This window comes from Drosophila biarmipes, chromosome X (assembly GCF_025231255.1).
Source record: "Drosophila biarmipes strain raj3 chromosome X, RU_DBia_V1.1, whole genome shotgun sequence".
NCBI lineage: Eukaryota > Metazoa > Arthropoda > Insecta > Diptera > Drosophilidae > Drosophila > Drosophila biarmipes.
The window spans coordinates 19,226,717-19,250,000 of record NC_066611.1 but is presented as its reverse complement, the minus strand read 5'-3'; the positions used below and the strand labels follow the sequence as shown (position 1 = coordinate 19,250,000).

General features: G+C 46.2%; 3 protein-coding genes across 5 annotated transcripts in view; 2 read left to right on the top strand and 1 right to left on the bottom strand.

The window, feature by feature from the left end:
• LOC108023379 (endoplasmic reticulum-Golgi intermediate compartment protein 2) overlaps window positions 1-893 on the top strand; it is a 2,183-nt gene extending 1,290 nt beyond the window's left edge. The window contains exons 2-3 of the mRNA XM_017092784.3: window positions 1-92; window positions 378-893. The exon at window positions 1-92 is cut by the window's left edge and continues 721 nt beyond it. Of these exons, the coding sequence (XP_016948273.1) occupies window positions 1-92; window positions 378-787 (502 nt within the window). The 3' untranslated portion in view covers window positions 788-893. The remainder of the gene's footprint in view (window positions 93-377) is intronic.
• On the bottom strand, window positions 826-23,284 carry LOC108023380 (arginase-1). The gene is made up of 5 exons (XM_017092785.3): window positions 22,967-23,284; window positions 21,647-21,850; window positions 21,399-21,585; window positions 2,646-2,745; window positions 826-1,307 (listed from the first exon to the last, which is right to left on the bottom strand). Exons 1-5 carry the CDS (start codon window positions 23,172-23,174, stop codon window positions 948-950), a joined length of 1,059 nt encoding a protein of 352 aa, XP_016948274.1. The 5' UTR covers window positions 23,175-23,284; the 3' UTR covers window positions 826-947.
• Window positions 7,841-18,883, top strand: LOC108023377 (protein elav). 3 transcript variants are annotated; one of them, XM_017092780.3, is made up of 3 exons: window positions 7,845-8,082; window positions 9,660-9,942; window positions 12,468-18,883. In XM_017092780.3, coding segments are annotated over exons 2-3 (1,473 nt in total). In that variant the 5' UTR covers window positions 7,845-8,082; window positions 9,660-9,941; the 3' UTR covers window positions 13,940-18,883. The 3 variants fall into 3 exon arrangements, with proteins under 3 accessions (XP_016948272.1, XP_016948269.1, XP_016948271.1); XM_017092783.3 differs by lacking the exon at window positions 9,660-9,942 and having other exon boundaries at window positions 7,841-8,082; XM_017092782.3 differs by lacking the exons at window positions 7,845-8,082; window positions 9,660-9,942 and adding an exon at window positions 9,972-11,503.

Here is a 23,284-nt window from a genome sequence, read left to right as displayed (position 1 = left end):
CTTCCTGAAGGTGGTGCCCACGGAGATCCATCAGACATTCAGCACCATCAACACTTTCCAATACGCCGTCACCGAGAATGTGCGGAAACTAGGTGAGAAACGAGGTCTCCAGTAATCATAATCATCACCATATCACACTTTCTCAGTGACTAAGCAGTATTTAAATTAGAATTTAAGTAGTTTAAGTTTCTAGATTCCTATATACTATATATACTATATAATATTACTTTCCCAACTAGTAGATGCGTTTGCTAGGATTAAAATAGTATTTTATACTTATAAAAAAAAGTCCCATTGAAGTCCCCATGAGAAACGTAGTAACTATGAATATATTTTGTAACTTCTAACATTATTAATTCGATACCCTCTATCCGCAGATTCCGAGCGCAATTCGTATGGCTCGCCCGGCATTTACTTCAAGTACGATTGGTCGGCTCTCAAGATCGTGGTGGGCAACGACCGGGATCACCTGGTGACCTTCGCCATCCGCCTGTGCTCGATCATATCCGGCATCATCGTCATCTCGGGCGCCATCAACTCGCTGCTCGTGGGCATTCAGCGTCGCCTGCTGCGCACCTTTGCCCCGGAGTTGTACCACCGGTTGACCAACACCAAGGCTGCTCCCTCGACTGCTGCCGCCCCTCCTGCACCTCCCACTTCCGTGTCCGGTTCCGGCCAGGCCCCGCAGCCCGTCAACAACCTACTGCACACGGCCAACCTGATGGCCAGCGTGGACATCTCGGCCTACCTGCCCGCGGCGCAACCCAAGCTCAAAGCCGGCCTCTAGCCTTCTGGCCAGCGAATCTCAGTCCGCAGCTTTCCACGTCTCTTTAAACTATTTTTTGTTTATTCTTTCATTAAGATACGAAAAAAAATATGTAAGCACACACAAATATGGCAAGAATGTTGTACAAAAATATTGATAAGCTCAAAAGTGCTGTTCGTCCTCAATCGCTGCCCAGGATGCCGGTGTCGATGTTGCTCCAGTGGCCGGACCGCCGGTAGCCGAACATGCTCTTCAGGATCTCCAGGCCGGACTCCACGGTGGTGCGCACGTCGCGCTCGCTGCCCAGCTTGGGGTTGATCTCCACCAGGTCGACGCCCTGCACCCGCTTGGTGTCCCTCAGCGCCTCCACGATGCTGATGCCCTCGCGGAGCGTGAGGCCGCCGCGCACGGCGGTGCCGGTGCTGGGCGCCACATTGCTGTCCAGGGCGTCGATGTCGAAGCTCACGTGGATCTTGTTCTGCGGATTCAGGGCGTCCAGCGTCATCTCGATGATCTTGGGCACGCCCACGCGGTCGATGGTCTGTGGAGGGAGCGGTTTATCAGTGGGCGTGGTCTAGAGGCGAATAGTGCTTGGAGTGAATGATTTTCTGGACTCTTATCCTTTTATAGCTATCTGTATTTTATGTCATAGGTCACATATGGTCACTAAAGATTCTCAACAAGATTTAAGAAGCCATAATCTATATACTTTTCAAATTGAAGTGGCTTCTGTCACATGGTAATCCATGAAAATACATAAATAACTATTATAGCAGGAAGTTGACCATAGATAGACCAATGTTCGTCAAATATCCCTAACTAAATGTATTTAAAATGGGCATAAAATAGGTATAAACCCAAATCTCAGCTATATTTTATTATATGTTGATATCATAACTAACATTGGCTAGTACCAGGAACTCAAAAGTATATATATATATATATATATTATAGTATGAGTGCATGATCTCTTTCTGATACCTTAACATCCCAGAAGGATGCTAGCCGCTTCTATTATCCCTCCTTATCGCGACTGTACAAAACATCGGCGATGAGGCCCGCTCAGGGCCGCTTCCCCTGTCGCATTTTCGCACATCTATCGGAGAATGTTCCAATTGCGATCGAACTAATAGGCGACAATAAATTTGCAGCTCTGCGCGAGGCCGGAAATTCGCAGCGGAATCGGGAGCGAGGGCACTAAACCATTTTTCAACAGCCGTCGATTTTGCACGAGCCATAAATAATGGGCAACGAGCCGCTCCTGACAAGGATGCGAGTGTGCGCCGAGGCCCAGTTCCCAGCGGCGGATGTGGCCGGGCACGTAGTTGCGTGTGAGTCACCACCGCCGTTCCTCGCTCTCGTCCTCGCTCTCGATCCCTCCCCGGGATCGCAGCGGATCGGAAGTCCTGTAACAGGGGGTGGCAAAGTCGGGTGGGGCCGCAGAAGGGCCTGCAGGGCCTGTAGGGCCTGCGACAACCCCTATAAATGCCAAGCTTACAGCGGAGGCCGCAGGACGAAGGACTCTGTGTAATGCCCCCGGCAGTCACGCACGATCGTCATCCGATCCTTTCCCATCCTTCAGAGGGGTGGGGCAAGAAACCGGAATTTTACAATTTTACAACTGGCAGCTAGGCGCAAAGGATGGCATCGCATCGCAGAGCCAAGCGGGAACGCAGTGAAACGAAATGCCAGTCGGGGAAAGGACGATCGCGGCTTTCTACCTAGCTGCTACACAGCGAGAAAACTGCAGCGCATACAATGGCATTTTAAGTTTAAAAACCATATATTAAATATCATATCATTATGTTCAGTACCATCCATTAAAATACTCCCAAACTGCTGCTTAACCACTGCTTAACCCGAAGATTAGTGTACTCACATCCATCGCGTAGTAGCGTATCCCGACTTTGTTCAGTATGAACGCCTCGTAGGGGTCAATGTCCCGGAGTCCGATGTAGACCAGCTGATCCTTGGGCAAACTGAAACGACAACCGGAAAACATGGAGATCAATGGGAGGCGAACAGTGCGCGGCGTGCCCTGGGAAGGAGGGACGGGCCTGGGACACTGGGGAGTGGGTGGGCCGCAAACAGCTGACGTGTAAACAAATAGTCGTGGGTTCCAGTCGAGGGACCACCGAACCAAAGGGGAGGGGCGAAACAGGAGAAGCCCTCGAAGTGCGGGTAGGAGAGGAGGCAGCGAGGATCACTCGGGGAACCCCTTCGGTCACCGATCCCCAGTGAAGGGTTTGAGTCTTCCCTCGCTTTTTCAGTTGGGTTAGGTCGGGAAGTGCCCGCTTAAGTACTATAATAACCCCAGGTTATCTTCGCCAATTACTCCATGTTCAGTTGGGCCAGGAACTCGGTTATTCTGTTTGCTCAGTTGGCGTTTGATCATATTAGCAACATTTGAGTGATCCCGATGGAGTGCCACCCTGTGAGCTGCCCTTTCTGGTCCTTTTTTAGGGAACCCAAACCCATTGATCCTCACCAAAGCCGACAGCCCGCGCACCTTCCCAGAAGGAATAATTGGATTAGTTGAGATCGAAGGGGGAAGCTCTACACACCTTTAAGTTTGACAGTATCTACTCAAGGATATGAACTGATCACCGAGAATAAACTGAGGTAGGGAGTCACGATTTCGGAGAGCAAAGGACTCCCAGTTGCAGGACAAGGGAACACAATAAGCAGGCTATTTATCATTTTCCAATTCCGAGTTTCCTTTGCAAAAATCAAAGGTTTCACAGCTCCCTACTGCCTCCTGATCCCGAGCCCGATCCCGATGCTGCCCCCTTCGCTCGGCTCCTTGCACCCACTACCGCTCGCCGCTCGCCATTCGTGATCCTGATTAGTAGGCCAGGTGGCCAGAGTCCTTGGCCCGATCCCGATCCCGATCGCAACCCCAGGGACTGCAGCCGATCGGATTCGGATCGAGAGCAGGCTGCAGCGCGACAAAGGTGAAATGTCTGAAAAGGAAAACGGCAACAAAAACACAACGCACATGGAAAACAATGCCGCCGCCGGCAAAAAGGGCGAGGGAAGTGAGGGGCGGGGCAACGAAACACATGCCACGATTCAGTGCCGCATGTCCTGCGATCCCCCTCCCCCCGAGCTGCCTGCGAGCCTGCCTCCCCTGGCCGCCGCAGGATTCCTGCATCGAGCGTGCGCAGCTCCTGGACTCCGAACCCGGTGTCTTATGGTAATTTTTATGATTATTGCCATTAGGTTCGGGGGAAAAGTGCATCTGTCGCCGGCTGCAGATCCCGCGGATCCTGCCCGCCCAATCCGGATCCGACTCGAGATCCTGTGCGCAGTGAGACGTGCAAAGTTAAAAGCGCCCCGAGGATCGTTATGTAAATGTTCGAAAGAGTCACGACCAGAAAGGGGGTGGCTATCACCGAAAAGTACACCAAACAAAATGGAAAAAGAACTTTCTTTGCTTACTTCATACTTTATTTGGTTCTCCAGAGAGCTAATACGGGCTCAGATTTAAGGCGCTCAGCTTAAGGACAACAAGTTAGGCCAGCGATTCCCATCACTTTTCCGGGAAATTTAGTTCTTAAACAATTTTCCCACTTTTTTTTTGAAAATTTTTCAGAAAATTAGGTTATTTAAATGCCAATTGATGGGGAATTGAAGTACGAGCTCAACGAGGTATAACATTCCTTAATCGGGCTTCATTTGGCAATTTGACGACCAAAATACTTATCTTTTTTGGACAAAAAAAAGGATTACAATTTTTCGGTAGAAAAATACGTTTGTTTTGCAGTTTTTTCGACGTAGTTTAGTCAAATCAAGCCGCACATTTAAAATACCGACTGCTTTAAGCAGCCAACAACTTAGGCTATCGATCCCCATCACTTTTCGGGAAATTTATTTTTTGACCAATTTTTTCAGTTTTTGTAAGGCATTATCACATTTTTTTCGAAAAATTTTCAAAAATTTTAATTTTTAGGTTTTAAATGCTAATCGATTAGGAATTTAATTGCGAGCTCAACGAGGTATGACAATCCTTAATCAGGCTCCATTTTGCAATTTGATGACCAAAATACTGATATTTTTTGGACAAAAATAAGGGCTAATAGTTTTTTACGAAAAATGCGTTTTTTTTACCACCCTTTTCGTTGTAATTTAGTCAAATCGGCGCACAACAAAAATACCGACTGTTTTGGGCAGCTTACAACCTAGGCTAACGATCCCTATTACTTTTAGAAAAACCTATTTTTTGACAAATTTTCGCAGTTTTTTCTCGAAATTTTTACAAAAATTTAAGTTGTCAGATGTAAATGCCAATCGGTTGGGAGTTTATGCCACCCATTATTCAGCCCCTTTCTAGCATTCTGACAGCCAGACTTGAGATGCTACCAAAAAGTAAGCACACCTTTGCCGTGCTCCCTGGGGGAAAACAAATGAGTATTATTTTTCCGAGTGTGCTGGACACTCCGAGTCCTTGTGCCCGCGTCTCCTAGTTGGTGCCGCACAACTTTCGGCTCGGTTCACTTTCGCTACCGCCGCCCAGTGTCGACTGGGTGCTTGTGGAAGGCTAAGGGTGGGCCCACGGCTCTCCGCCGGGCGTACACAGAAAAGAGCAGACCAGCCCAGCCCATTGCGTTTTCCCAGCCTTGTTGTAATCTTGTGTTGGGCCTGCTTTTTTAATCCCGCTTTGTTGTAACGCCGGGCGGCTGTTTGTGTTTTGTGTCCGCCGTGGCTAAACTGGATTAGGCAACCCAACCCAACCCCTTCGCTTTCCCCTTCCCTTCTGTAACCCCCGCCAGTACTTTCCCTCAGTTTTAATTTGGGCAGGAATGAAGCTTGTGTTGCCTACTTTTTGGGGTAGAGGCTGGCAGAAAGGAAGAAAGTGCGGGGAAAGCGCGTGGCCGCCACTTTCCCTATCAGCATGCGTCAGCGATAAAGCGTCTGATGTAATTTTAATGGCATTATCGGAGATCCCTTGATGGGCCCCGATAAGACCCGCACTTATCTGGCCGGGGGAAGCAAGTACTAGTACCCAAAACCACATACTAACTAATATTTAATTTGAAAAGGTGTGCCTTTACTTCCCCCGTACTGGTTCTTGGTGGTACCTAATTTCAACTCGCTCGATTTGAATTGCAAATCCATTAACTCGAGGTTGGACCCTGCATCGGCCATCGGAAGGGCGCACATATGTACACATGCAGATTTGTGTGCTAACCAAGCACTTGCGACGCCGATCTGTCTGAATCCGAGTCCGCATATCCTGCGAGGACGGCGGTGGCACCACCCCGCCGCACTTCCGTTGCCACTAGCACCACCCTCGGAATCTACGGCGAAACCACCCCCGGCCGAAAGTTGCGTTACACTTCCGAAGTGCAGTGCGCCCTGGCTGTGGTGAACGCGGTGTGCCATGGAACCAGGCTCTAAAGTAGTTAGTTACATTAGCTTTGTCCCTAGAGCATCCCTGCTCAGTCCCCGCCGCCACACGCACAGCGCACCTCTCTTCGAGGAAGTTCCCCATAGCCCCGCCTCACTGTAGCAAGTCCGCGACTCGGGCTCCTGTTTTGTAAACTGGAACAGAGCGTCCGACTGGAACAGGGTAAGAAATCAGCACATGGAACCGGAAGTGACGGGGGGTGGGGGAGTCGGCGGCGGAGGGTGGCTGTCCTATGTGCCGCGCTGCGTGGCGTGTCGAGTGCCGAATGTCGAATACAAGCGCAATTAAGCACACGCACGCCACAAAAACGAAGGGAGACACTGAGAGCGACGGGATTGCAGTGTGCTGAAATTGAACCGGCTCTTGGAAATGGGTCCTGCGTCCTGGGCTCTGGTCCTTGTTTTCGGGCTTCGTTGCCCCGGGTAGGGGGTGGCCGGGCATGCTGCGTGCGGAAACCACCCCGGCCGTTGGCGTTGGTGGTTGCTAGTGCAAAAACATCATAAAGGAAACGGAACCATAAACCCAAAACAGCCCTTAGAACGCGGCTATTTGGCAAGGATAATGGTCGCGTGCATCATAAAACGGTTGACGACCTCGTTGGAAAAGGCCTACAGCCAGGATTTCCAATACGATCGAGCGCCTGAAAATCTGCCCTTTGCTTCAGCTTTTGAAAACAACGGTTGCGAATTCGCCGCTCTATACTCAAGATGGGTGGCAACTCTGCGATGCGGGTTTTTGTTTTAGACTATTTAATAAAGTAAACATTAGTTTAGGGCTATTTCGTAGTTGTTTTTAGCAACTAAAGAGACTAACTAAATATTTATTTTAAATAGCTGATTGGCTAGAAGAGCGCGTGGATTTGAACACTTCCAGCGCTGGAATTGGAATTGGCAACTCTGCCACTCTCCCTAGTTTTTGCTCAGAGAGTAACCGCCATTTTGGCACTAAGCCGCGATTACACTGGCATTTGAATCTGGCAATTGCAATTTGTATTATTATAAGTTAAGCTTTGTAGAAAATTAGGGATTTTCTTTGAGCTTTAAATACCTTAAATTCTGAGGGCCAAAACGAAATCATTGATGATCGATTTATTTTCACGAAGATCTTTCGTTGGCCCGTGTGAATACCGCATACAAGCACTGAGAGCACAGCCGAAGTGCATGGGTGTAGCAAAGGGGCTTCCCCGAATGAGTAACAAATAAAATTTGAAAAAAATTAATTTTGAATAAAATTGTAAACTAATTTCTAGTATTATATGTGGTTATAAACATTTTTTAACGTTTTGTATTAAGTATGTAGTTTAAATACATCTCAATATAGAGATTATGTTCATAACATTTTCATATTATGACTGCTTCCCCAAGAAATGTATCTTATCCTAGCAAGCAAATATGTCTCTTGGTGGTAAAACTGAAGTACTGGACAACAACTTAGAATTTTCGTTGGAAAACTAAGGCTTGCTGATGATGACGAATATTTTGTAAACTTCCATCGCATAGTAACTAGTCACCCCCCAAGAAACGCCGCCACCCACGTCCATGGCCCGCTCTCTTCGCTGCTCTCTCCCTCTCTGCGGCGCACTTTCCACGCTCGCCTCGAACACGTACTGCAACCCCGAGAGCCGTGTGGAAATGGAAACCGAAACCGTACCGTCAATCCCTCAATTCGGCGTTCATTATTTCATTTCCACGCCAACCATCGTGCGCCGCAGTTCGAACGCTCCTGCCACAGCGAGACAGAGGAGACCAGCCAGGAGAGTCGCAAATCGAAACCGAAACCCCAGTCTCGTGCCTGTGTGCTCTTCTGCGATTGATTTTTTTTCCGAAAGTAGTGCTAAACAATAACCGTTGACCGAACTAACAAGTAACTGCAACTGGAAGCCAGCGTTCCCAAACCGAACGAAAACGTAAGAATATCCCTCGGATATCCGGAGACTTGTGCAACGAGCCAACAACAAACGCCTAACAACAACAAACCACAAACAATCTATGAAATTACAATATTTTTGTTTTTTTTTTGCCAAACGATCGTGCCGCGCTGCATAATTGTGCAATTCATACACACATCTAATATGAGTGTCTGCATATATATGCATATATATACATATCTATTTTTTTATGCCCGCTCTACGCTAGTGGGTGTGTTACGTGTGTGTGTGTGTGTGTTTGGTGTGGAAGTTTATACATTCAAACAAATATTAATAGGCAAAGCAACAATATGCAATTCGGCGGACAGGAGAGCGCCAGAGAGAAAGGAGGGGAAATGCCAAAAAAAAAGGAAGGCAAACCTCCAAAAGAGAGGGCGGCGGTTGGTCAGATTGAGGGGGGGCGACTAGTAGACCGGAGATAGTAGTTGCGTTCAAATCTACGCCTCTGTGTGCTGTGTATCTGTAAATGCTGCTGCTCAAACTCAATCTGTGTGCGTGTGTGTGAGCGGGAGAGGCGAGCGGCATCTGCCCCTGTGTGTGTGTGTGCTAGAGCGAGAGAAAAAGGGCGCAGCTAGCATATCGATTTTATGTGCAAGCAAGGAGCATTGTACGCCACAACAACAAAAACACGGCAGCAGGAGCAAGAACAGTTAGCCGCCGGACGTACCTAGACGTTTGCCAGGGGTGGGGCGTGGAGAGAATGAGAGAGAGGGGGCGCGAGTGGGTGGCTGAGATATTGGCAGTAAACAAAACGCCGGTTGCCATAAAAAGCAACGCACTCACACACACACGCGCGCAGAGACACCAAACAAAAGCCGTGTAGTAGTGGTAAAAGAATTGTGGCAATTGTAAGCCAAGGGGAACGCGCGGAACGCGAATTGGGACAGTTCCACAGGCAGATTCACGGCAAAAAAGCCTTTCAAACACTTAAAACAGTAAAAATTAAACAGCGCGTGCTTAGGTCCAAGAACAACAACAAACAACTTATAGATACTAAGTGACAGTGTGTGAGTTCGTGCGAGAGAACGCGATTCGCCTCAACAAAAAGTCAAATACATACGCACGCACCTATGTACGTGTATGTGGTATAAAACAATAGCAACCGTAGATACACTGTGATCTACGGCGCACCCCTGCCCCCTGCCCCACCACCCACCACCCACCGACCACCCGCCGCCGAGCAGCAGATGTACAAATCAGTGCAGCCGCTGAGCAAGAGATATTTGGGTATTTCAAAATAACGCAAAAATAGCCACTCACACAACAGAATTGTATAACAAACAATACCGAACGCTCTCGCCACCAAGTATGATATTTTTGTTATGCCTTTTTTTGCCAGTGCAATATGAACGGTGTGATTGGGGGGAAATCGATAAAATCGATTTGCGATAACCGAAACGCACGCACAGCACGCACACACAGGCGCACAGAAGCACAGGCACACAACACCCCCAACTAAGGCAAACCAAAATGAGCAACACCAAACTACTACCAGCAAACACATCGAATTTACCGCTTCTTTTGTTTTGTTTTATTTTTGTTTTTGTCCACACCAGACGACTGCGACGGCGACGCCAGCGTTTATTTATTAACAAAAACGATTGCACTACACAAACACCAGAGTCCTGGACCACCGGAGAGTGTGTGCGTGCAGAAGAGAGCGAGCCAGAGAGCGAGAGTGAGAGCGGGCGAAAGTGCAAGGAGGAGCGCGTGAGGGCGCGCAAGGATTCCAGATTCCAGAGAGAACTAGCAAATTAACTCAGTTTGTTTGCCAGCCAAGCAGGACGGCAGCAACAACCACCTCCCCCAATAACACACTCGCTCTATAAACTAAAACAAGTGAGTATTTAAAGCACGATGGGCTTCTGGCCGAGAGAGCATGCTAACGGTATCGGGGATCGCAGGACGAAAGAGAGCGAGTCGGGAAGAGAGTGTCGCAAAGGGTGCGGTGTAGAGTGAGGCGATACAGTGGCACCTCTTTAACTTAAACTTCCTAACTTAACTGGAAATTAAAAGGGATGCAGTGAACGAGTAGGCTTTATAAAACCCAAAGTTTACCCATGGCAGTTCCAACTCAAGGCTTGACTGTAGCTGCCATGGCAATAGTTGAGTGAGCGAGACCACTGTCTGCCTGGCCCTGGGTCAGAAGTGGGTGGAAACGGGTGGCATGGGATGACGACATGTGTGCGCGTGACCTTTTGACTCTTTCGTGAGCACTGCAAAAAAAAGGTGCGAATTGGCATGGCGTGCGAGAAACCACAGTGGAACATGGCCAATACGACCAACTGCAGTTAAGTTTACTTACAGAGCTTGCCATTTAGTTTTTCTTGGAAATAAAAACTATTGAGCAAATATGAAAAAACTATGAAATAACAACAGAAATAAAGTTTAATTGGGCTCGTTAAATTAGTTTTTCCCCGTGTACATTTATTACAAATGACCTAATGCCTAATTAAGCAATTCAGTTTTCAAACATGTCAGGTTTTTTCCACTCTACTATAAAAACCTAACCATTATTATTAACCAATATGTTATAACTCCATGTTAGGGTGAAATGTCCTTTAAAGTTGAGATATCCGTCTTACACTCTGGAAATTCTCCATGCAAATCACTGGAAATGATGCCATTTCCACGACGATCGCTCTCGGACAGCCGTCTGTCTCTGTCGCACTTAGTTCATTGAACCGAAACATCCGCTAGTTTAGTCCAAGCAACAGCCGATGTCTGTCCCTCTCTCACTCTCTCCACAGCCGTCCCCTCGCAGCCTCTGGCTTGCTGCCCTTACAGCGTTGCCATGTAAATGCGCGACGAGCGCCGGCTTAGGGGGTGGCAATGCCGTGCGTTTAGCGGTGGCAAGTTCGGCTTGTACATAGAAGCCACCGTTCTGCGCGTTTCGTTTCGCAAAGGAAATATTACAACTTGCTTGGCCAAGGGTGGGTCTGCCCATTGCTCACTTTTAGTGTTTTACATTTTCCGAAGGGGTGCGAGTTGATTTCTCGCATGTCCTGGCCGCTTGGCTTAACCCTCCGCCTGCCACTGCCGCATTACATAACTGGGCGGGGTGCAGAGAAATAGAGAGAGAGCGCTGTAACAGTTTGCCGACAAGGAAACGGTTGAGAGCGAGAGAGGGTGGGGGTGGAAGAGAGAGCCAGAGCGCAAAGCCTGGCCAGAAAGTCCTGTGCTCGCCTCAGAAGCATCCTGTGCCTGTGACGCAGCGGATCTGTCTCGCTTTCGCTCTGCAACCACTAACTTAACCGTAGTTTATCAGTTCCAAAGCAGTGACAACGGATAAATTTTAGAAGCGCACCGCAAAACGAAAGCAACAACAACAAAAAGCACTCAAATCACCGACCGAGCGAAAGCAAAAATTAACTAAAGTTCAGTTCTTCCAGTGACGAAGGTGTGTTTTTGTTTTAGTGTGCGTGCGTGTGTGCCTCGCTGTCTGGAGAGCTTTGCTTCTCAGTGTGGGTGTGGGTGGAGAGTGGGGCTGGAATAGACACCGAGAGAGCGGCCGGGAAAGAAAGTGGGCCGCTGGGCGGCGCCAGTGAGCAAAGCTTCTTCGACTAACCGTTAACCGCTTACCCACGGAGAGGGAGAGCAGACCAGGGATGCACAAATTGGGGGTCCTTAAAAAAGGAAACCAAAAAACAAACTAGTCTGGATGAATATTAATCTTTTTAGAAAATAGTGTTAAATACAGGCTAACTTGTTTTTGGTACTTAGTATGCAATATAGGGAAGGCCCTAAAACGAGGTCCTTAAAATAGATGAATGATGGCTCAACTCAGAACTAAACGCAAAGTGTAAAACGACATTAGAGTCCGGAAAATATAATATTATTAATAAAAAAAAAAAATACATATCCAAAAGGATAAAGTGCCTTAAAGTAGGCAATGCTTTGTTAGACGATTATTAAAAAAACAACCCCTTTTGTATTTTGAAAACTAGCTTTCTTCCGACAAATATTCAGGAGTGTTGCATAGTTACTAATACATTTTAGGACCTTAAAAGACAAAGGTAGTGGGGTTATAATGGGGAACCCACTATCATTGTTGGAAAAAATGGCGGAGAATCTCTTATAGATCGGTCTCATATCACTGAGTGTTTTCTCAGTTGCTTTCACTAAACTAACTTTTAACATCCTCAACAACTGAATACATATTAAACGCCAACATTGAGTATCAAATATGAACCAACCTCTAACCCCTAGTAACCGTAGATATCTAAAAGACACGAATAAGAGCTACTAACACATCATGCAAATGGTTTAATCTTGACATTTAACTACTCTTTCCATGCGCCTGCCCCTGCGTTGGTCGTGTCAACCAACTCAAACTCCTCGACTCCCCCGATCCCACCACCCAGTGGACTTTATGATGGCAAACACCGGAGCCGGCGGCGGAGTGGACACACAGGCGCAGCTCATGCAGAGTGCAGCGGCAGCCGCTGCGGTGGCGGCGACGAATGCGGCCGCCGCCCCCGTACAGAACGCGGCCGCCGTGGCCGCTGCCGCCCAACTGCAGCAGCAACAGGTGCAGCAGGCGATCCTGCAGGTGCAGCAGCAGCAGACACAGCAGGCGGTGGCCGCGGCCGCAGCCGCCGTCACCCAGCAGCTCCAGCAGCAGCAGCAGGCCGTCGTGGCCCAACAGGCGGTGGTGCAGCAGCAACAGCAGCAACAGCAACAGCAGCAGCAGCAGGCGGCGGCGGTGGTGCAGCAGGCGGCGGTCCAGCAGGCGGTGGTGCCCCAGCCCCAGCAGGCGCAGCCCAACACCAACGGCAATGCCGGTGCGGGAGCCCAGAACGGCAGCAACGGCAGCACGGAGACGCGCACAAATCTCATTGTCAACTACTTGCCGCAAACGATGACCGAGGACGAGATCCGCTCGCTCTTCTCCAGCGTCGGCGAGATTGAGTCGGTGAAGCTGATACGCGACAAGTCGCAGGTCTACATCGATCCGCTCAATCCGCAGGCGCCCAGCAAGGGCCAGAGTCTGGGCTACGGCTTCGTCAACTACGTGCGACCCCAGGACGCCGAGCAGGCTGTCAATGTGCTGAACGGCCTGCGGCTGCAGAACAAGACCATCAAGGTGTCGTTCGCCCGCCCCTCGTCGGATGCCATCAAGGGCGCCAATCTGTACGTGTCGGGGCTGCCGAAGACGATGACCCAGCAGGAACTGGAGGCCATCTTCGCCCCATTCGGCGCCATCATCACGTCGCGCATTCTGCAGAATGCCGGCAACGATACGCAGACCAAGGGCGTGGGCTTCATACGGTTCGATAAGCGGGAGGAGGCGACCAGGGCCATAATTGCCCTGAACGGCACCACGCCATCCAGCTGCACGGACCCCATCGTGGTGAAGTTCTCCAATACGCCCGGCAGCACCAGCAAGATCATTCAGCCGCAGCTGCCCGCATTCCTCAATCCCCAGCTGGTGCGACGCATCGGCGGCGCCATGCACACCCCCGTGAACAAGGGACTGGCCCGGTTTTCGCCCATGGCCGGCGACATGCTGGACGTGATGCTGCCCAACGGCCTGGGCGCGGCGGCGGCGGCGGCCACGACGCTGGCCAGCGGACCAGGCGGTGCGTATCCCATTTTCATCTACAATCTGGCGCCCGAGACGGAGGAGGCTGCGCTGTGGCAGCTGTTCGGGCCCTTTGGGGCTGTGCAATCGGTGAAGATCGTCAAGGATCCCACAACGAACCAGTGCAAGGGCTACGGCTTCGTCTCGATGACCAACTACGACGAGGCGGCCATGGCCATTCGGGCGCTCAACGGCTACACCATGGGCAACCGCGTGCTGCAGGTCAGCTTTAAGACCAACAAGGCCAAGTAGAGCGGCCCGAGTGGAGGCAGTGGATAGAGATGCAGCGGCGGAGGCAGCAGCAGCACCACCCGAACCATTATCCTGAATCTAAACATCCTGACACACACCACACACACAACACACATATATAAATATGCATGGTATAACGGTAACTAAGCGCAACAAAACAGTATGTGTAAAACACACACGAACAAAACAAAGGAAACAAGAAAGTATCAGGCAGGAGAAAGTACTCTCTCTCCACAAGACGAGACAACGAAACGGCGTGAACCCTCCCCCATCCTCCACCCCCATGAAACGAGCAACCCTTTTAACTACGTAAAATCCAGGTCCAAATCCCCAAAAACCGCCGGCCAAAAGCGTTGCAATAGCAAAATTCTTCTTGTTTAGCATTTAAGTAACAAATCATTAACTAAACGAAGCAAAGAAAGGAGCTGCCTGTAGTAGAGAGCGAGGGAGAGTAGAAGCGAAAGCAGAGGAGCAGGGAGTGAGATGAACAATGAGATTATAAGGAACAATTGCAATATGAACCACACACTATGGCAGCTGTGGAAGGTCAGAGGTTGCCGCAGTCAAATTAGTCGCAAAGCAAAACAAAGAAATCAACCAAACACACACAAAACAAAAAAACAAAAGAGAAACTATGACAAATTTAACTTTACTAGCAAAAAGAAAATGAGAAATTTTAAAAATTTATTAACCTTAAGTAAAACGCAGCAATGAAATCTTCCAAACAAAAGAAAAACAAGAAATCTGTTAGTTACACTCCAACTTTTTCTACCATAAACTTCAAAACTTGATACTAAAGCGAGTAAAACAAAAGCAGCATTAAGAATTAGAGGAGTTCGGTGTCTAGGATTTACATACGGTGCTCGCAAGGACATGCGTCTGGCCTGATCGAAGCGGGCGAAGAGGGGCGAAAGTATTCGAGGGGTGATCGAAGGATCGAGCATATATAGTAGATATATACATAACATGGAGGCTGCTACAGTATTACAAGAAACCTAGAAACAAAAACCAAGCTACACACTTAACGAACGAACGGCGAGCACGGGCACGTTTAATAATTCTAAATATATATCCATATGTATATATGCGATAATTCTATATCTACCTAGATATACACTTAAATATAGAAATTTAAAGAATTTTTTATGTTTTGTGTGCATGTTTTCTACACTTAGAGAACGAAAGCCCCACTGGATCAGGCCAGACTCGCGTCCTTTGAGCACGACTACACGCAGTGAAAGCTGTAAAAATATATAGAAACCATATAGCATGATCGAGCGAAGTTAGCGAACGGAAAACAAAAGTAATACAATAATTTATGCGCAAATTTGAAACGTTTTACTAAAGTAAATAATTGTTAGTGAATATTAATACTGTAATTGTGCGCGTGAGCTCGCGAGTGGCGTACAGTACATAGCTCGCTATGTACGGACACCTGCTGGCGCAGACACACCTTATACACTTTATATAATGTATAGTTCAAGGAGCAAGTAAGCATGGCCCACAGAGAGGGGCAGACACTTGCTAAACCCAACATTTTAGCGTTTAAACAGCGTAGCACAAACAATTACTAAACCAAGAGAAGTCAGGCAGAACAACCATTTTTTATAAGACAACCGTTTGAGACAAAGTAAAGCCCTCAGAAGCAAAAACGAGAGTGGAAAATATGAATGAGGGGCGTGAACAGAGCATTAGCAAAGCGATTTCCCTAGCCAAGTAAGTTGACGAAGGACGAAGGATAGGGGAACGAGGGCTGCCCACAGACGAGGATAACCCCAGCACATCCTACACATATGACAAACCCATTACCCCGAGTCCGAACCCGAACTTTTGTGCAATTTTGCGTTGATTTATCAGTTATCAGTTGAACTTCCGTATGTTTCTTTGCTTCTTTTGATTGTTAAACGAGAGAGTGAGACACACACCGAACAACACACATAATATCTACATATATGATTTCGATTTCGATTCCGGATTCTATACTCTATATTCCGTATTTGAATTGAGTTTTGTTTGATTTCTTTGTTTGCTTTGTATACGAATTGCGTTGAACATAGGCTCCTGCATCCAGTCCACACAACCAGTAACCAGTAACCAGTAATCAGTCAGACCCAACCATGCATATTTATACGAATGATTTGTGTTTGATTTGTTTATAACTTGACCTGAGACGACGCACCCCAACCGATCTTGAGTTCTCTCTCCGAATAGCATAAATTCTAACCTAAGTTTCAACCAGCATTGAACAGAACCCAAAAAGCGACGTAGAAATTGATTTACTTGAATATTATTACGATACCTAGCGCTACGTGTAATCAGATATACATATATTACCACGTATATATATATATCTCACTAAATATAATTATTTTTTTTGTATAACTATAGGCCAACAAAGAAATCTTTTTTGTTTGAACAAAATTCGCAACAAGAACTCTAGTCAGAAGATGGAGAAGGAGAAGATTACGATGAGGAGATGCAAGTTTTGAGGCGGCCGCACGTAGGGAGGAGAAGTAGATCAAAACCAAAAGAACTATGGCAATTCTAGGCAATAAAGCGATTCGATAGATCGAGGCGGCCGGCCCTCCCCTTTCCAAAGATTTAGCCCCTCGAAACCCCCGAGAGAAGAGGGGCGGCAAGCAGGGGCAAGCACCAAGTCGAAGCGGGGAAGCCCCCGACTCGACTTCCTGCTTCTCCGCAAGGATTTGCAATACATTATATACAATCTGCTAGTTTATTTATACCCACGTAGGTCACACTGTAGGACAGGAAGGCAGGGAGAATCCTGTGGAGCGAGGATTATGTACTTGATTTTGTTTAATTTGTATTTCTGTCATCACACACCCACACACCACACACCACACACACACACACACACACACATATGTATATGTATATTCAATATTAATTTAATTAACTAATCCTTTACTATATATATATGCTTATATTTTTGTCATCGATGATCTAATTAATTGTATTAATTCTAATTCTTGTGCAATAGTTTTAAAATGCAACTAACGACAAGCAGCAGCAACAAATTTTCAAGCATCTCAAACTATAAATTACAAATTATAATTTCGTTAAGTGAAGAGAACGAGAGCGAGAAACGAAAAAGGAATCTATTGCGATTGTGTAACTTAAAAGTATCATTACTCTATGAACCGCAAGCCACAGCAACTGCAAACAATTAACAAAATATACAATTATTTTTTAAGCGAATTCGATATGTACTTCTTCGCGTACACATATTTATATCTCATCATTTTTCTTTACTATTAAGCAAGCGAAGAACCAAGAAACAAACCGAGTCGAAGCAAAAACATTATTTATTGTATTTTATAATTACGTAATTTAATTTAATTCAATTTGAATTCAATATTCCTTTGGTTTTGAGCAAAGCGAAGATGAACAAGAAGATTCTGACGAAGAATTAGTCTAATTATACACGCCACACGCGAGCAGAGAGAGAGGAAGCGAGTGTCTCTATAAGATCGGGAATCTATAACGTCCCAACTCTCTCTCCAATCTCCCAGTCTCCCCTCCTCAATATCTCTCTATTTACCCACCTATGTTTGGTTTAATTTTAATTTTGTACCTTGTATTTTATTTCGTTTACATTTTGATTTCGTTTCAGCCACAGCCTTTATGTTTCAGTTTTAGTTTTAATTTATGATTTTACGCCACACCCATTTGATTGTCACAGCCCCTTGAACACGGCCCAGCGGTTTAGTTGATATCCTAGCTATATACGATCTGTGTGTACGTTAACATGTAAACCCGCGCGAGCCAAACGATTCCTGTGAATCCAGTCGAATGAACATTATGATTACGTTTATTATTATTTAGTATGGTTTATTTCCCTTCTTGATTTTGTGTTTTTTGCTTTTCGATCTAATTATGCCACGCGTCGTGTTGGAAAATTACGATCCCTACAACTTATGTTTACTCTTATGATTTCATTTGATTTCCGCACCAAACAAGTAAAAACAAGAAGAAAAACTTTAATTTCAATAAAAAACACTTGATGAAAATTAGCATCATTTTTATTTATTCGTTACTTTTTGGTTTTGTTTGTTTTTTAAACCGTATGATTTCTCTACCTTCAACTACATGTTCTCCCAATCCTGAAACCCCAGGACCACCTTCTCTATCTCTCTCGCTCCCCCTTTGAACACTCGAAAACCAGACGGTCATGGAAAGACATAGGAATCGATCTAGTCAAGGCCCATCCCCAGGGATGGCGCCATCGGAATCAGTTGATCTCAGCAAAACAGACATTCCCTGTAGTCCAAGTTTTGGTTAGTACTCGTAACCCCGCGGAAAAACAACCCAAAGACATGCATTCCAGTTTTTGTTGCTCGGTTTAGAGACTCTGCCAGTTGCGATATTATTTGTGTGCAAACGAGAATACTTTTAATTTGTGTAATGCCATTATGTTTAGCGCTTATGATTACGAATCTCATAGTTTAGTTTAGCGGAGAAAGTACAGTCACCACCCCTCGATTGCGTATATGTGGGGACATGTCGCGACATGTCCCGTGTATGATTTTGAACCTGTATCTTTGTATTGCTTCATTGTGTGTAATTTTTGTAATTTTTAGAGCAAGTTATCTATCATTTCGATGGGCAGGGAGCAGGCGATGCGTAACGCTAGCGTTAGCCATACACAAATGATACCGCTAACGATCATTGACAGCCACAAGGATATAGATACCTTTCTATATATATTATTATGAGTAACACGATGGAGTCGACGGCGGCGAGGCGGAGGAAACTATTTAATTTATTTTATTAACATATTTATATCGATTAATTAATTAATTAATAATATTTATCACACATTTCAAATGATATTTCAAAATGGAAAACAATACAAAACAAAAAAAAAACGAATACAAGCAAATGAGAAAAGATATTAATATTATAAATGTATTTCAAAATATATGATTATGAGTTTTTCTTGCTTTTTGCATATGTATGTATATCTCTCTACATAGTATCTATCAGAACACACCGAACTTTTGTTTCTCGATTCAGTTGGATTTTGGTTACCTTTGCCTTCTGTTTGTCCCCAGACGGGGTCTTGATTTTTAGATTTCGATTCAGACTAAGTTGGAAGTTCTTTCGGAGTTTTGGTTGAGTTGAAACGTATGCTTTCTCGTTGGACCTTACGCTTTCTCTGTTTGTCATTTGCATCTTAGACGGAGTTCACTTTGGTTTTTGGTTCCTTTCCACCAGTACACATATCTTTTCGCAGTGTATCCCACACTAACACACTACCACACGACACACTCTCTGTTTCCAAATTTCAAAGTTTCAGTTCGTTGTGCCCCCTCTCGACAGGAGTGTGCTCCTTGTTTGCTCTTATGATTTCGCTCAGTGTATTTGAACGTACGCTTCTTTGGTCCCCGTGTATGACCCAGCTGAGAAGGAGGATTACGAGAGGATGTGCAGGAGGAGGGCCTTACTTTGCCAGGAAGACAATCCGATCCGATTTTGACTGACTTTGAGTTGACTCCCCTTTCGTTCCTTTCGTTGTGGGCCGACCGTATCTATATCTATACGCATTCCCGATCGATCCGTAGCCGATTTTCGTTTCCGGACCTCCGGTTTTCAGTTCGTTGTTGCAGTTGTTATATATATTGTTGTATGTTCGTAACCTCACTCACTTTATTGTTTCGTGTGATTTTTCGGTAAGTAAGCTGAGAAGATGCGCGGCGGAGCCGTCCGATTTTTGGCACACTTTTTTTCCCAATAAACATTTGCCAGCAAAACTGATGATTTCTCTAAATGGTTTCTTTCTCTTTTCATTAATCTATTTGTAGCCAAACAAAAAAAAAAAAAGAAAAACTGTAAAGTTACACATGAAATCCTGCAGCAAAGTATAATGATTTACCAAGCATTTTCTAATTTGTTTCTTTCTCTTGATTTATTTTCAGGCGTGTGTTCTTGTTGTTCGTTCGATTTTGAATTGAATTTATGCAAAAAGCCAAAACAAACAAAATATATTTCAAACACATTTCTTCAAGTTGAATTTCGATTGAAATTATTAATTGATTACTTGGTTGAAACGACAATGATTGTGTAATTATATTGATTGATTGATACTTTGTATTGATTGTAATTATTTGAAGCATAAACCACAGACGTCCCCCAACCCCCATCCCGATCCCGATCCCGAGACCCCTAACCGGTGTACATACGGCGTACACACCTGATCTGTATCCCCACACAAGTACACACAGAGAAACACTTACGTTTTGTATTGTAATTTCGACAAGAAGCCCCTAGCGAGCCACTACTTTCCGAACCAAAGAACGAATTCGAAAGCTTTTCTAGTTTATAGACTTGAGTTTCAACCAGCCGCACTACCCACCATCCCACACCAACCACTAACCACAGCTCGGAAGTAAAATATTTTCACCACAGGGTAGCCGATAGTCGAGCTTTTATAACTCTGAGTGCCTCCGTTTGTAGCCCGAATTATTTGTATTTTTCAATGCGCTATTTGTTTGGTATCATTGAAAGCGATATGACCAGAACAGTCGGTACATTAAGTGTGATATTATGATTTGGAGTTGTGAAAACTCTGCTGAGTATCTGTTTAGTTCCAGAGCCCTCGTCTGACAATGTACATAGACCTGATTTCGATTTTGGTTCTTATTTCGGTTTTCGTTCCGTGCCAGTCACTCTGTCCGCTCAATGTGATTATTTGTGATTTGTCCTGTGTTTGGCAGTGAGTTTTTTTGAGTTCGAGCTTCACAGAGCCACTAAACCGAGGAACAGAGCACCCCACGCCCACGCCCCACCCGTGTAACGCCTAGTTATAGAGCGCTGTTAGAACGACCTAGACGCTAGAACGTAGAGCTCGCCTTTAGTTTGATTTCCGGGGCTCCCCGCGGCCTGGGTTCCTCTTTGACTGTGATCCCCGATTTGGTCTCTTCAGTTCCTTGTTTTCCACCTCCTCGACTGACTTCCCGAGGCCTGCAAGAAGGCGCGAACCGAACTGCCCAAGGCAAAAGCAATGTGTAAATTAAACAATCTATAAATAAGCTGACTAAGGTTGATAGCAACTAACCCAAAGACTGAGGCAAGCACAAGTACTGGTGAAGCCAGTGAAAAACGAATCGAAAGCAAAGAATCAAACCGAAAAACGAAAAAGCAAGTAATTCCTAGTTCGTTAAGGCAACTGTGATAAGGCGAACCAACCCCGCCAAGACCCCCACCCAGCAAGCCCCCACCCCGAACCCCAGAAAAATCAATATATAATATACATAATGTGGAATAAATACCCCCGAGAGACTTAAGTGCGACTTGTCTAGCTGTAAGATGATCCACGGAGAGTGTGCCTTTCGCAAGGTGCCCCTGCAGCAGCCCAAGACGATCTACAGATCCCCTAGGGATTTCCCTTTGAGCGAGCAGAGGCGCCCCGGGGAAGGCACACTCCCCCAACACTCACCAGTTGGGCGCGATCTCCTGGAGGCCGGCGTGCTGCCAGGTGGTGCGCAGCTGCTCCAGCAGAAAGGACACGGGCATGCCGTGGATGTTGCCCGACTGCGAGGTGCTGTGCAGATTGATGTCCGCGTGCGCGTCGATCCACACCAGCGACAGGTTCGGCGTGTGCTGCAGGTGCCCCGCCACGGAGCCTGCCAGGGGCAATACGAATCCGTCAGGATCAGGGACGAGGGTGCGGAAGGGTGGACTCACCAAAACCGATCGCGTGGTCGCCGCCAATGGCCAGGAACTGCGAGTTCTCCGCCAGCATCAGCTTCACCTGCTCGATCAGCGCCCGGTTGCAGGCCATGAAGTCCGCGTAGTTCCGGATGTGGTGGTAGTGCACCCGCTGCTGCTGCAGGAGGGGCTCGTCCACGGCGTACTGCAGGTTTCCGTAGTCGCGTATCACCAGGCCATCTGAGCAATAAACCATTATTTACACCAAAACTTCGACTTTTGTTTTGTTTTCGGGGGCATACAGTATTATATCTCGGATTAAATCATTTTTTTTAGAAAAGAAGGAGTTTTTTGAGGATCAGTTTAGCATTATAGCACTCAAGCCCATATTCCGGGTTAGGGAAGAGTCATAAAACTTCATTGAGTCCATGAACTCTGAGTTATTTTAACGATCAGTTTCACATTGTAGCTCTCCATACCATATTTCACGTAAAAAAATTGTAATAGAATCTTATAACTCCATAGAGACCATGAATTGAGAGTAACTTAAACGATCAGCAGCAAATTATATCACTTTTATATGATATTTTGGATCAAAAAATTATTACAGAAGCCTAGAACTTCACAGTGACCACAAAGTGAGTCTCACAAGTGAGTTAGTTTCAAAGTATATCACCCTATATCATATTTTGGATCTAAAATCTATAATAGAATCGTTAAACCTCATAGAGACCCTGAATTGAAAGTTATTCAAACGATCAGTAGCACATTATATCACTTTTCTATCACATTTTGGATCAAAAAATTATGACATAATCCTAGAGCTTCATAGAAACCACAACGTCAGAGTTCGAAAAACGATCCTTTCCAAATTATAGCACTTCATACCACATTTCGTATCAAAAATTCTAATAGAACCGTAAAACTTCATAGAGATCATGAATTGAAGGTTATTCAAATGATGAGTAGCACATAAGATCACTTTTATATCATATTTCGGATCCAAAAATTAGAATAGAATCCTAGAACTTTATAGAGACCACAAAGTGAGAGTTCCTAAACGATCAGTTCAAATTATGGCCCCTATATCGTATTTCGGATTAAAAAATGATAGTAGCAACCTTGAACCCCATATAGACCATGAAGTGACAGTTATTTTTTACCAAAATTCGGATCTTAAAACTAATTAGAATCAGTATTATGTGATTATACAGTGAGCGGTCTTCGAAACGGGAGGTTTCCGGAAAGCCAGCGCTAGTTTAGTCTAGTTTCGGTACTAAGTATATTTTGTTTACCAAGTATGACCTTAAAGTGTGATCCCAAGCACGAGCACTACTCACGACGAGCACTACTCACCATGACTGCTCTGCAGCACCTGGCGCAGGCTGCTCTGGCGCAGGAGGTCCGGAGCCAGCTCCACGCCCTGCTTGCCCTGGCCCTTGGCGAAGGGCACTCCGATGATGCCCAGCGTCTGCTCCGGCTCTGTGGAGGCCGTGCTGCGTCCGGTGCTCTTGGCTCGGTGGAGGCGGAGGCACCTCGAGGCTAACTTGCGGCTCCACCACATACTGCGCGTGCTTTCGGGGTGTGGGGATCGGACGGGTGGCTCTGCTCGCAACGCTGGAAGATCCGCGACTGAGGCGCCGGAGTGGAGGAGACAACGACGGCGAGCACAAT